This window comes from Podarcis vaucheri (assembly GCF_965113315.1).
Source record: "Podarcis vaucheri genome assembly, chromosome: 6".
Taxonomy (NCBI): domain Eukaryota; kingdom Metazoa; phylum Chordata; class Lepidosauria; order Squamata; family Lacertidae; genus Podarcis; species Podarcis vaucheri.
The window spans coordinates 52,071,432-52,085,727 of NC_138764.1; the positions used below are offsets into that span (position 1 = coordinate 52,071,432).

The window sequence follows — 14,296 nt, forward strand, 5'->3', positions numbered from 1 at the left end:
AACTCAAACGGAATCAAAATAGGAACCGCTCCATTATGGAACTAGTTGTTACAAGAACCATGAAGCTATCCTTATGTCACATTTCTGCCTCATGATATAGTATACCAAGCCATGTGATGTCACCCTTCTCTGTGTCCCTTCCACGCATTGAGCCATTATTTATATGAAGTGGGAGCACAAAACCCACAGATCATGTCACATATGAATTATATTACAGAGGTCAAATGAAGAGAGTAGAATATAGAGCAGTGGGAAAGTGCTGTTTTCCTTTATAACATTAAGTTACACCATGGTATACCAAAGCTGTGATCCAGCAAGCCCCTTTGTGTGTACACGCACACACTTACAACAGCCCTTGTCAGTCATTCTTCCTCCTGCCCCTACAATAACCAACATGTGAGGGGGCAAGCTGGGACAGTCCTGTTCATCTTGTTGCCTCCCTGTCACCAGCTTCAGCACATTCTGTAATGATTTCGCCATGACTTCCGTTTTGTATATTTCTTGTGAAGCATCCCGAATTTTTTCCAGCTTATCTGAGTTTTACAGCTTTGACCACAGCCTTTTGAAATGATATATATACAATATGTGCTTGTGCAGGGTAAACTAGCCATAATTTGTCATATGGTCTGCAATAAAAACTTTTACTTATTTTTTTATTGACACAGAAAATACTTACAGTTGCCTCATGAGATTCATCTAAGGACACCCCCACCACTGAAAAACAAATACTCAACCTGAATTTTGTAGATAACCTGTTTTGAGAGAGAGAGAGAGAGAGAGAGAGAGAGAGAGAGACTCAAAAGTTTTTTTTTTAAGGTTGATAATAAAAATAATGAATGCTGGGCTTTTGAAACTGGTGTCTGGAGACATAGACAGTTGTGGGATTTGAAGGGCTGAAGAGCTGAAAATCTCTCGGCAGGTAGTTTCTGTGAAATGACTAGCCAAGCCGCCTTCTGCTGTACAACTGTGTTGGCACAGGAAAAGTATCTCTTTGGAAGTAATGATGACAGAATCAGACTCAAAATATCAGTAAAACCTCTTGCCTCACTTCTGATAAGTGCAAAGGTAAAGGAAAGCAATTTGAGGGATGGGTTTTTATATATCATCATGAAGCTCTTGGCATTTTCAAAACTTGGAAATTTAAGTTGCAGGGGCCGCTGCCTGCAAGTGTATGATAACATGCTCCAGGGATCATTGGGTAGATGAAAATTACAATTAAAACACACACACACCCCAAAAAAACTTTTTTAAAAAATCATTATAGTGTCTTCTTTTTGTTTTTTAAAGAAACTGACATAAAATGAAGCCCTATCTCCAGCTGACATTAGGGCTCCAGGGTTGGTAGGGCCAGGGCTGCAGAGGCTTTTGTTGTGATGAGGCAGGGGCCAGGGTACAACAACGGATCTTCTCTTGAAGAATGGGGCTCTTGTCTGAGAGGGTGATCCAATGGGATGCCTTCAGATTCCTTCAATATTGAATGGTAAATATCAAATAGATTATGTTCAAAGTAGTGCTGCATTCAGCACTCTTCTCCCACAATGTGGACCCCCAAGCCATGGCAGATGGTCTTTGGGTTAGGCTGGCCCACTCAAAATGGCAACCTTCTAAGGCTGCATTTCATTTTAGAAACAAACGAACAGTGCTCCTAGCTCTGGCATTGCTATTGCTTACTGAGAGGCTGAGGGGAGACACTTTAGTGAGGATTGGGCTGCATGAGTGCATTGGCAGGAGGGCCAGGTTGGCTGCACTGGTGTCCCCACAGAGCTTGACCAAACTACAGCCTCGTCTCACCTACTCCTGGTAAGTGACAGGGATGCTGGTGCTGGGAGGCTATTGCTGATGACTGCTCTTGAGAAGCATAGGAAGGTATAATTCTAAAAAAAGAAATACACAACCATATTTAGCTCTGAGCTTCTGTTCTGCAGCAAAGTCCTTGGGAGAAAAAGAAGAAATACTTTCAAATGAGCGCTGGTGTTAACTCCATGAATTAAATCCTCCATAAAGTAAAGTGGGAGTGATGATTCCATTCTTTTCTTGTACAATATCTGAGTAAAGGAAGCCCTTCAATTCCTTCTTAGTTCAGGGTTATAGCAGAAAATTAATAAAATCTATATTGAAGTGACAGCTGGTTTGCAGCACTACCTTTTCCCTACATTGCTTTCCTCTCCAGTGACTTGTGTTTGGGGCTAAATACACATTTATCCCTTTTTGTTTTATAGCTTTTATTGATTTTTTTTAAAAAGAAATCTCTGTGCTTAAGAATCATAATTGCATTGGGATATCAACTGTGGTCCTAGCAGCCCAGGCTGTTCATATCATTTTTCCTTGGGCTGTTTAATTAATGGTCTTCCAAAGTCATCAAGATTATGAAATGAAAATGCAGAATGAACACACTTTCCTCCAATACTTCATGGAATGCACAAGGAAAGGTTGGGAAAGTATGAAGGATGATTATTGGGTTTTGTAACACCTCAAAATTCAACATTTTTGTTGTTGTTTCTAGATTGCTGCCTTCGATAATTAATTCTTGATCCCCATCCTCCTTTGGTTGAGGATAGTTATAAGAACAGACATGCTCGAAGAGACTTTGGCTTGGAAAATACTGGCTTATAATAATGAAATGAAATATACCTTTAATTATCTAGGAAATTTGGAACATCTATGCAACCAATGTTTACTTCATCTTGATAATACCTGTAAGGTATTGTTATTATCGCTAAACATTGCATAGTCTTTTCTATTATCATTTGTTGGTTGATTTTAAATTCAAAGCTTCACAGTTTGATTTGCTTCCACATATTTTTGGCTTTTAGTTACAGAAAGCTCCAGGCAGTGTGATTTTGGCAACTAATGTTTTTTCAAGTGCTGGAGAACTCTAAAACTTTTTTTCTTTTTTTTAGCATAATTATCAGCAAAATTGTGTCTGTCAGTGAAATGTGGTCTAGCAATCTTTAAGCTGTGAGAGTACATAACTGCCACTCAGTGCAAGAGGCAGGAAGGGGCGGGGTGTCAAATGGCTGAAGGGGAATGTGCAGGACACACCATGGTGGTTTCATTTCCTGTTTCTTAGATTGGGTTAAAGGGACAATTTGCAACTTGGCAATTGAGGTTACATTTCATCAGCCAATTAAGACATGGTATTTTGATTTAGGGTGCTTTGAGGAGGGTTTTTTATTACAGGATCGCTGCTGCTTATGCATGCAAATCTTTCACAGCATCCACACAATGCCATCAGCACCAAAATGCTAGTCACATTCCCCTCTGCATTTAATCCAGATCTATCCTTTCTGAGCAAAATCTAAAGAGTAAAAAAGACCTTAAGAAACCTTTGCTGATAACCTGTTTACAATATCTGAATCAGCCTTTTGGGATATTAAGCTCTGCCTGGAAGCCCCTTTGAGCCAACATACCCTTGACTTTTGGCCAGGTACTCAGTTTCATTTGGTTGGAGATTGGCATTATATTCCATATATATCAACAGCCCAATGTCAAAGCACTGTGTTGTATCCAGAGGTGTCCTTCATTTCTGCTGTCTGATCCAGTGGAGGGATCAGTGAATGAAAGGTGAAGGGAGGGGATACTAACAAATTTCCCTTTTCCATGAAACTTCCTCTGTCATCCCCACACATATCCTTCTCAATTCTGCAGAGTCCTCCAAACAACTGGGTCAGATTGGGGTACACAGAGTACAGTGGTACCTCGGGTTAAGTACTTAATTCATTCTGGAGGTCCGTTCTTAACCTGAAACTGTTCTTAACCTGAAGACCACTTTAGCTAATGGGGCCTCCTGCTGCTGCCGCGCCGCCAGAGCACAATTTATGTTCTCATCCTGAAGCAAAGTTCTTAATCTGAGGTAATATTTCTGAGTTAGCTGAGTCTGTAACCTGAAGCGTATGTAACCTGAGGTACCACTGTACTGCAGAGGGAAAAGCACCTTTCCATTTATGGAAGCTGTCACCCGATCAGAGACATTTCCATGAACGGAAGGGCATTCGTGGACCTTGGAACAGGGTTACCAATCCTTTGTGATACTTAGACCTAGCAAATCACCATGCTTTCTATAAATCACTGCCATATTTTCTTCTCTGCTATCTTCATCCTTTGCCATAAAGACTTAATTCTTCATTACTGTGGCATGATTGAATATGGCAATTGCCAGGTTTTGAGCTTTTTGGGTTCTTCCCCACTCATGAAAGTCTATAAACCAGAGAGCAATTCCTGTGATTAACTTTGGCAGGAGACAAATGTAGCTGACATGCCATTGGATCTTGCGCCCTCCATTTTGAGTAACATTGCTGTAGCCTTTATTTCCTTTTGTATCATAGATGCCTTCTATTCCAGAAAAAATTATACAAGAAACAATTGCATTATGAAGTGAGATTGTTGTTTTCTTTGAAAAAATAGAGTACGTACCTTAATTCAACTGTGGTTCCATGCTCCAAAACAGCTCTCCATAGTCATATTCCGTAACACAATGAATACCAGCAAAATGAAGTGGAAACCTGAAGTGTAGCAGTAGAATAACTCTGTGAGTGCTGGCCATTATAAGGCCAGGAAGCCTTCTTTGTAGTTCCAAACAAAGAGAATCTTTCTGCTACGAATATTTGTGTTACATTAACAATGAATCCATTGCTGGGCAATGAATGGGAAGGATGTTTCATTTTTTTATCATCATCAAATGTGACTCATAAAAAAAGAACATGTATAATACTAAAATGCCATTCTCCTAACTGGTAGAGCTGCCCGGCAACTGGACCTCTGAGAGGTAATTACGAGTGCAAAGTTGGCCATGTTACTGAGAGGGGTTGGGCTACTGTGCAATGAGAAGAATAGTGAAGGGTTATTTGATTGTTGGTTGATTTTCACTCTTCTTATTGAGTTCTGGCTACAGCTTACAAAGCATTGAAAATACCGTATTTTTCGCACTATAGGACGCACTTTTTCCCCTCCAAAAATGAAGGGGAAATGTGTGTGCGTCCTATGGTGCGAATGCAGGCTTTCACTGAAGCCTGGAGAGCGAGAGGGGTTGGTGCGCACCGACCCCTCTCGCTCTCCAGGTTTCAGGAGAGCCCCACCGCCAGCCCCACAAGCTCGGGGGACAGTGGGAGAGGCGCAGCGCGCCCTTCCCGCTGTCCCCCGACTTGGCTAGAAGGCTGGCGGGGGGAGAAGCCTGCTCCTCCCCGTCGCCAGCCCCGCAAACTCGGGAGACAGCGGGAGAGGCGCAGCGCGCCATTCCCGCTGTCCCCCGACTTGGTTAGAAGGCTGGCGGGGGGGGGGAGCCTGCTCCTCCCCGTCGCCAGCCCCGCAAACTCGGGAGACAGCGGGAGAGGCGCAGCGCACCATTCCCGCTGTCCCCCGACTTGGCTAGAAGGCTGGCGGGGGGAGAAGCCTGCTCCTCCCCGTCGCCAGCCCCGCAAACTCGGGAGACAGCGGGAGAGGCGCAGCGCGCCATTCCCGCTGTCCCCCGACTTGGTTAGAAGGCTGGCGGGGGGGAGCCTGCTCCTCCCCGTCGCCAGCCCCGCAAACTCGGGAGACAGCGGGAGAGGCGCAGCGCGCCATTCCCGCTGTCCCCCGACTTGGTTAGAAGGCTGGCGGGGGGGGAGCCTGCTCCTCCCTGTCGCCAGCCCCGCAAACTCGGGAGACAGCGGCAGGGGCACAGCGCGCCCTTCCCGCTGTCCCCCAACTTGGCTAGAAGGCTGGCGGGGGGAGAAGCCTGCTCCTCCCCGTCGCCAGCCCCGCAAACTCGGGAGACAGCGGCAGGGGCACAGCGCGCCCTTCCCGCTATCCCCCGACTTGGCTAGAAGGCTGGCGGGGGGAGAAGCCTGCTCCTCCCTGTCGCCAGCCCCGCAAACTCGGGAGACAGCGGCAGGGGCGCAGCGCGCCCTTCCCGCTGTCCCCCGACTTGGCTAGAAGGCTGGCGGGGGGAGAAGCCTGCTCCTCCCTGTCGCCAGCCCCGCAAACTCGGGAGACAGCGGCAGGGGCACAGCGCGCCCTTCCCGCTATCCCCCGACTTGTTTAGAAGGCTGGCGGGGGGAGAAGCCTGCTCCTCCCTGTCGCCAGCCCCGCAAACTGGGGAGACAGCGGCAGGGGCGCAGCGCGCCCTTCCCGCTGTCCCCCAACTTGGCTAGAAGGCTGGCGGGGGGAGAAGCCTGCTCCTCCCTGTCGCCAGCGCCGCAAACTCGGGAGACAGCGGCAGGGGCACAGCGCGCCCTTCCCGCTATCCCCCGACTTGTTTAGAAGGCTGGCGGGGGGAGAAGCCTGCTCCTCCCCGTTGCCAGCCCCGCAAACTCGGGAGACAGCGGCAGGGGCGCAGCGCGCCATCCCGCTGTCTCCCAACATGGTTTGGAGGCTGGCGGAGGGCTTCCTCCTCCCCCAGCCCCGCAAGCTCCCAGAGCGATGCCAAAGCTGCGCGCAGCTTCGGCATGGCTCTGGGTCCCGTTCTGGGGGAGGGGGAAGCTCGGGCTTCCCCCGCCCCAGCCCCGCGCCTGGCGGGGGGGGGGGGAATAAATTTTTTTTGCCTTTATTCCCCCCCCCCAAATCTAGGTGCGTCTTATGGACCGGTGCGTCCAATAGTGCGAAAAATACGGTATACTCTAAGACAGCCTTCCCCAACCTGTTACCATACAGATGTTCTTGGACTACAGTTCCCATTGGTCAACATGGCCTATTGTCAAGGGTGATGGGGGTTGTAATTCAAAACACCTATAGGTATATATTTTGGAATGTTTTTGTTCAGTATGCATTTGGACACCTCTTGAGATACTGTGAGCAAATTTTGCACGATGGTTCCCAAGATTCATCTAAGGTTGGAAACAACAACACCATTTGGATTCAAGGTAGTGGAGTGAAGCCTTCAAAACTGCATTGATTTTAACCAAATATTTAATGATGGTTCCAGGGATCAAGGGGCTGGTTTTCACCTGTGTTTGGATACAATTAGATGCCATTTTGAATCAAGATGGAAGGCTCACCCTTTTAATACTGAATTGGTTTTAACCATCAGTTTTATTCTTCTTTCCCATGTTTTGGTTTTATACTCTTAATGTGTTTTATTCATTTATTTATATGGTACATACCCTGCTTCTTAATCACAAGGATTTCCAAGGCTTTCAGAATCTTCACTGTAGCTTGTGTGTCAAGGTCCCCAAGACACCTCCCCCCCCCCCAATAAAACACAAGTGACACATTATTTTTGTTTGAGGTTTTTGGCATAATTTTGGCCACAACTTTATTAAATTACAAGCAATGTGAGTGATTGCTTAGGCATTGGTTGCGACTATCTGACCCCGCATGGAGACAGTCTGACATTTGCATGCCTGCGAAGTAAGAAAAGGGTAAGACACCCAGGGAGAGAGAGACCTCACTTCTCCCCAAATGCTCCCAGGGGCTCTTGCATGGCCCTAGCCCCTTGACATGGTTCGGACAAAAGCATGGCAAGCCCTTGGGTTCCTCTAATGGAAAACCCTTGCAGCAGCAGCACTATTGGAGGGGCAGGCACAGCCGAATCCATACCTCTCCACCAACCAATTCCCAAACCAATGCCTAATCGCAACCTTACAAGTTGTGACGATTTGCTACGCAGTTGGCAAAAACCAAATGGCACCAGCCAATCAGCCAAATGGACAAAATTCCTACTGGGCCCCTGCCCCAACAGCAGACAACCCCATGACAGGCATAGCAAGGTCAAGCAAAAAGCCTAAAATAGGGAGGGAGGGCGGGTGATCCGATGCACACAGCGAAAAGAGGAAGCTCAACGCTGCTTGCAGGGCATTTAAAGACTAGGGCTGTCAATCAAAAAATGGCAACATATAATTCTCCCCAGCAACAGTCAGCCCTCTGCTAATGGTGGCCAAACTCTTTCCCGCCCAGCAACAGCGGGGTGTCTTGCTAGCCCCCACCACAACACGTGCTCTCCATGAAGGAGAACATGCTTTATAAAATTGACAGTACAACCCTATACATGTCTATTCAGAAATAAGTCCCATTGAGTTTAATGAGGCTTACTCCCAGTTGAGCAGGTATAGGATTACAGCCTAAAATATTTTTCTCACTCTCTTTACATGTCCATCTACCAGATTTCACCTTTTCAAGTGCTCAGAATGTCTTTTGTATAAGGAAATGTCACCATGAGGTGAAAAATTCCTACAAGCATTCACTACACAAGGAAACAGTTTTAGGTACAAATGTACAGAAGCTTTATAATGATTTATCATCCATAGTGACTTCTTCCTGAAAAAATGATTGTATGAAATAACTTGTAGACTGTTTGTAATTGTTTGGCATGGATAATCAATGAACTCCACCATTCTCTTTTTCTTACAGAGATGTAAACTGAAAACTTCTTTTTCTCTTCAGTTCAGATCTTTAGGTCTGGGTAAAACCAGCAATTTCCATATGGATGAGTGGAAAATTTCCATTCAAGAGTGGGCTGAGATGTGTGAGCATCTCAAAGAGAAACATCTGCACAGGAATGTCAGCTTTAGGGCTGTGTGTGCCACTTTGGAAAAGACCTGAAGCAGCCCTAATTGGTACACTGTCTTCATTCTGGCACAACACTTCCCACTGCTATATGTTTTGATTTTCAGGGATGACATTGTTGCTTTTATAGATGAGTTCCCTTTTGAAATATGTTTTCAATTTATCTTTTGTGTGCATGTATATATTTTCTATACAGAAAGTTACCCTGGAATTCTATATCGACATCCATGCTCACTCCACGATGATGAATGGCTTTATGTATGGGAACATTTTTGAAGACGAGGAAAGATTTCAGAGACAGGCTATTTTCCCCAAGCTACTCTGCCAGAATGCTGAAGACTTCTCCTTTGTAAGCAACTCTCTCTCTCTTTTTTTCTACTGTATTTCCTCCCCCTTCCCTTCCCTTCCCTTCTTCTTTCTTTCTTTTTTTTTTTTTGGTATTATTAAATACAAATTCATACAACTCATTCAGCCTTTGGCAGTACCAGAGTCTTCAGGCAGCCCGTGCTCCATACAAGCCATGATGGCTGAGATATGTGTGTGTTGCTGCTGCTTGGTGGATTCACTTTTGTTGTGGCAGCATTGTCACAATCAGTAGAGCCTGGTCACATTTGCAACTGACTGCATACTGGGTTTATGAGATGGGCGAGGAACATGCGCCTTCAGACAGGGCCAGATTTAGATTTGATGAGGCCCTAAGCTACTGAAGGTAATGGGGCCCTTTATATGTCCAGCTGTCCTTTGTCAACATAGGTATCTAAAGCCATTTGCACATAACAAAATATGTATTTTATCAAAGTAATTTGTTTTTTATCTTATATTTTGGAAATGTACATCCAGTTTTTTTCTTTAAACTTTTTTGGGGCCCCCAAGAAGGTGGGACCCTAAGCTATAGCTTGTTTAGCTTATACGTAAATCCAGCACTGCCTTCAGATGTTGCTAGACTGGAACTGCCATCATTGCTGACCCTTGGGTCATGCTGGCTGGGGCTGATGGCAAAGGACAGAGTTAGAATAGATTTTTGCCCTCAATGGAAGTGCCATGTTCAGAGGCAATATAGCTTATCCTTGACTACCAGGAGTCAGACTTCAGGGGTAGGCTGTGAGCTGCCAGAGACATATGGCAAGTCACTTTTGGAAATATTGTGCTGAACTAGATGGAACAGTGGTCTGATCCAGCAAGGTGGTTAACTGAAAAAATGTACTTGATACAAAAACTTTTGTTTGTTTGTCAAAATGGGATGTTATGTTGTATCCCTTAAATGCTATATTGGACAGATATTTCTCTCCCCTCCCCCCCCCTCGCAACCTGACCTGGCCTTTATTTTTTTTTCCTTTTCCTTTCTCCTCAGTGCTTAATTTTTTTCTGAGGCCAGCCAGCCAGCCAGAATATGCCATCAATGGATGTTCCAGCTGCTGAGTTGTGTTTAATCTTGCATTATTCCAGTCACAGCCAATATCATCCTAATAACCCATATTTTGAAGGTGCAGGAATAGGGAACGTGCTATAAAGGGCCTCCCTGGCTTTTCCTGCACAGAAACAACGTAAAGCAGCTGAGTCTGCATATTGGAAACAAAGCAATCAACAGAGAGTCCCATTTGTCTACTAGCAATAATGCTAGCCTGAAGGGTTTTCCCCACCTCACAGTACTGTATAGAAATTGTTTGCATCTCATGGTTTCACATAAAAAAAGAAAAAACTTTGCAATGCAGAGCTGATAAACAAACTAAGGTAAGACATGCACTTGGATTTGGTGACAGTGCTTGGGTATCTATCTGCAGAAAGTGTAGGCCAAGGGTCAAAAGTGTCAAAGCCACTTTTGAGGTCAAGATCTTCAGTATGTTACTAATAGCTTAAGGTCCTGCTGCTGAGAAATGCTTTCACTACAGTGGTAAGGTTGCCATAAGGCCCACTGGGATGGATTTTCTATGAATTCTGGATCATTACCCGGCCCAAATTCCAATTCCATTTTTCTAAGTCTCTAGGAAATATGAGGCAAAAGATGCAGCCAGCGTTATGCCCTGCCATGTAGTGCTCCCACCTTTTATTCAATGCAGGAAGTTGTGTCTGTGATTGACATTACTGGCTTAAGATGCAGCTAGGTCATTTTTCTTCTCAGTTAGTATCAAAACTGGAGTCTTTTGGGTGGGTAGGGATGTGTGCACATTAAAGCCGTAAAGTCCAGGGATCAAACCTCTTTGATTCTTTTGATGGCCTACCCTGAATCAGAATCTTAGAAAATGATGGAGGAATCCAGGATTCTGGTATAGTTTTGATTGGGAAACAGTGTGCCCAGTCCCAAACAGAAAAAAGCATCTTGGTCTTTTTAGGGGTCCAAATAGATGTGAAGTCGGTAGAGTGATTGCAATTAGTGTGTCTGGTTTTAAACTTTTAAATAGCACCTACGGTGCCTTTGGGGGTAAAAGCAAGATGGTGCCATTGAGGGTGGGAGTTTGAACAATGGACACTTAAATAAGGATGCATCGTGGGGCAAATAGCAGCTCTAGAGAGGGAGGTTTTCATCATGAACTTAGCCCAAGGGAGATGCTGGGTTTTACAAAAAGGCTACCCATGTTCTGCCGTTCTAATCCTGTGCTTTCATATTTACTTGTAAAGCTGCCAGTCTGTGTGGCCAATATTGCATTAACAAGATTGCTATATTATATCCCTGTGGAAATTTGCCAAATTATGTGCATATGACTGATTGTGATCAAAGCAGTGCAGGCAAACATATTGTCTTATATGACAAAGATAAAACAGGCTTGCAGATTGTGCATTGAAATAATGAACTAGGCTACAAATGTAAAAAATGGGGAAAAAATGCAAGTTTTTAAAAACTTGAACAAATGGAGTAGGAGCCAGACATTTTCCTTGCCTAGATCACCATTTGGTTCAGAACTAGCTGGGACAACTTACTTGACCCTTTAAGACTGTTATTATATGCCAGGCTTGAATTGTTAAACTGCTGCTACTATGTATCTTCTCATATTGGATAAAATACAACTAAATTAATTCTGTTTTGGAAGGAAGGGTGCATATCCTTGTCATTTGGTAGTGATGGTGGTTGTTGTTGTTTTTAGAGGAAGAGAAGCCTTTTAGGAAGAGAGAAAGTAGGTGCCAACAACCAAATAAACATTGTTTGCCTCCTGCTCCAGGTCACTTCCAGAGGCAACTGGCAGGCTTCAGCAAATGCTGGCAGCCAGCGTATTTGAGATTATTCTGGGAGCTGCTGGCTCACAGCTTCTCACACTGACTCAGCAGTTTTGGTGTGTGACCTTGTACAGGGAGGAATTCACTTGGAACAAGACTCAAATGCCAGTTATCGCTGGACAAAATAGCAGGCCCCAAACTAATAGCCTCATTGTCTTGTTGATCCACATGTTTAAACTGGCAGCTCACATTCCTTCTGTTGTACTTGGATGTGTTTTTTTTAAAAAAGAAATCTCGTTTAAAAATAAAGATCTGCAAATGTTTAACCAGGGGGATGTAAGATCCGTGACATGCTTTATTATGGATACCCCTTCTCCACCAGGTACTACTGGTGGCTGTTACTGTTCTCTATTGCTTGACAGGCTACTATAATTTGGATGACATGAGCAAATCTTTGGTCACTTCCCAACATGTAACAGGGATGCTCCTGTTGCATATCTCTGCCTTAGTGTCAGAAACCCTTGTCATGTTGAGGTCTGTACAATCCTGTGACCGTCCCACATGGTTGCAAAACTCTCGACTCTTTCTAAATAAACAAGCCCTAGTAGTGTCTTGAGCTATAGTAGTAAGAACAGCAGGGAATACAGTTGGCCAGGCTACCAGGATTTCTTTGTTAAGAGATATGTGCAGATATGACACTCTCGGTATAAGCCTTTGTGGGTGTGAGGAACAAAGCGGTGACAATTAGAAAGCTGTGTATATAAATACACAGCAGGCACCGAACGCTCCAGAAGGACGGAAAACTGCACGGTAAACATTATCATGCCCATGTTTGAGAAGTGTGGGAATGGGCCACTGTTGTAGCTAATTATTTTTCTGAAGCTTCAGGAGGTCTCATTTACATTGTATGCTACAGCAGACATTTGTAAGGATTAGAATACTTCCCTAGAATTGCTTCAAGTGAAAGCTGGCGGCTGTTGGCTGCATGAAGTGTTGTCTGTAATTGACTAGCTTCATGTCTTCACACAGCATCAAGACAATGTTCCATTATGTTATCCATTGACAGTATCATTGAAAAGATTACTCTCCTTAAAGTATCTGTCAAGCTTGATTGATTTACAAGGGACAAAAGCACCGAGAGGACTTGAAATGCAGGTCCTTCTTTTCTCTCACACCACCGTTTAGCATACATAATGGATCCCCTTTGATGTCAAAAGCTCATATTCCATTAATAATGAACAGGCTTTTTGAATGCAGGCTCCTTGTACAGAGTCCCACACTAATAACCTGTTTGCTGCAAAATGGGAATCACTGGCAAAGCAATCATTTGTCTGGATTTTACATGCTATCTGTGAGTCTACACTCAAAGGGATTTCTTTCAGCACTCTGCATGACTGAAGCTCAGGCAAATCCTGGTCTTCCGCTTCAAAAACAACATCCTGAAGATGGTCACTTGAATGGTTTACTTTAATTAGGCTGGGAAAAATTAGCATTACTATATTGTGGAGTGTATTTCATGCATAAGGAGCTTATTCCCATTGGTGAGTGATACTCTAAATATCTGGTTGAGCAAATGCTCCATCTACATGTTTGATATGGTGAGTCCCCAGATACCTCTATTGCTGCCTTGGGTGATTCTTATAAATAAAATGGGGCATTCTTCTATCAGTGGGAAAATGGCTGTTCTGTCTAGGGATGTGCTTGGTCAGAAGCTGCTCCCTCCAAACAGCCGGGTCTCCAGGGAAGTTTTAGAACAACTTTGTAAATCCCTGAACTGTTCTTTTGCTAATTTCATCTGCTATTTTTTTCTACCACAAACTAAGTCTGATGAATTCAGGATCCATCCTACATAAGAACACATAATCCCCTTTTCAAAGCCATCCAGGTTAGTGATCATCATTACATCCTTTAGATTCTCTATGTCAAGATCACCCCGGGCATTTTTGTGAGGGGGACCATAGTAGCAGTCAATTAAATGAAGGACAAAACAAATGACATATGACGTGTTTGCTAATTTGGACATAGCCTTACTTTCTTTATAACCAGAATGGTTCTCATCCATTCTATCTGAGGGAGGAATTTGAAACTCAAAGTTTTACCTGCAAACATTTTTCAGTAAATGATCGTACCTTACTTATTTATATTTTCATGGACAAAAGTTAAAAGTCACTAGTACAAAGGCTGAGTCACCAGATTTTATGAGTATCTGCTGATTTAATTACCAGTGCATCTGATGTCATTCATAATATAAAGCTAAAGCTGGATTTGGAGTGTGCTGCTTTGCTAGGCATCACTTATTTTACTTAGCAGATTAGTCATCAAAAGCAGCTGAGCATTTCAAGAAGCCATTAGAGCTTGGGGATGACTAATTGTGCTCTTTGCAATGGGATCAGAGAGGCCCATTTGCTCTTCTTTTTCCAGGAAAAGGAAATGGACAAAGTCAGTCAGAGAGGGCTTCATTCCCCATCCATCCACCCACCTCAGGCAGATGCTAGGTCTAGCTGTAATCATTGAGATGTCTTGATTAGGCCCCATATTGGTGACCCCTTCCTTTTACTCTTTTCACCCAAAGTAGGCCAAGTGTTGACTCCTGCAGTTTTTCAACCAAGTTCAGATGACAGAAGCAGTCAGTCAACAACCAGCTCCTGGGCATTGTTCCTTCTGCCAA

At 44.2% G+C, this 14,296-nt stretch overlaps 1 protein-coding gene across 1 annotated transcript in view; it reads left to right on the top strand.

Annotated features, from left to right (window-relative positions):
- Positions 1-14,296, top strand: part of LOC309534535 (BEN domain-containing protein 5-like) — a 730,363-nt gene that overhangs the window by 651,367 nt on the left and 64,700 nt on the right. The window contains exon 10 of the mRNA XM_082226761.1: positions 8,675-8,827. Coding sequence (XP_082082887.1) covers positions 8,675-8,827 — 153 coding nt within the window. The remainder of the gene's footprint in view (positions 1-8,674; positions 8,828-14,296) is intronic.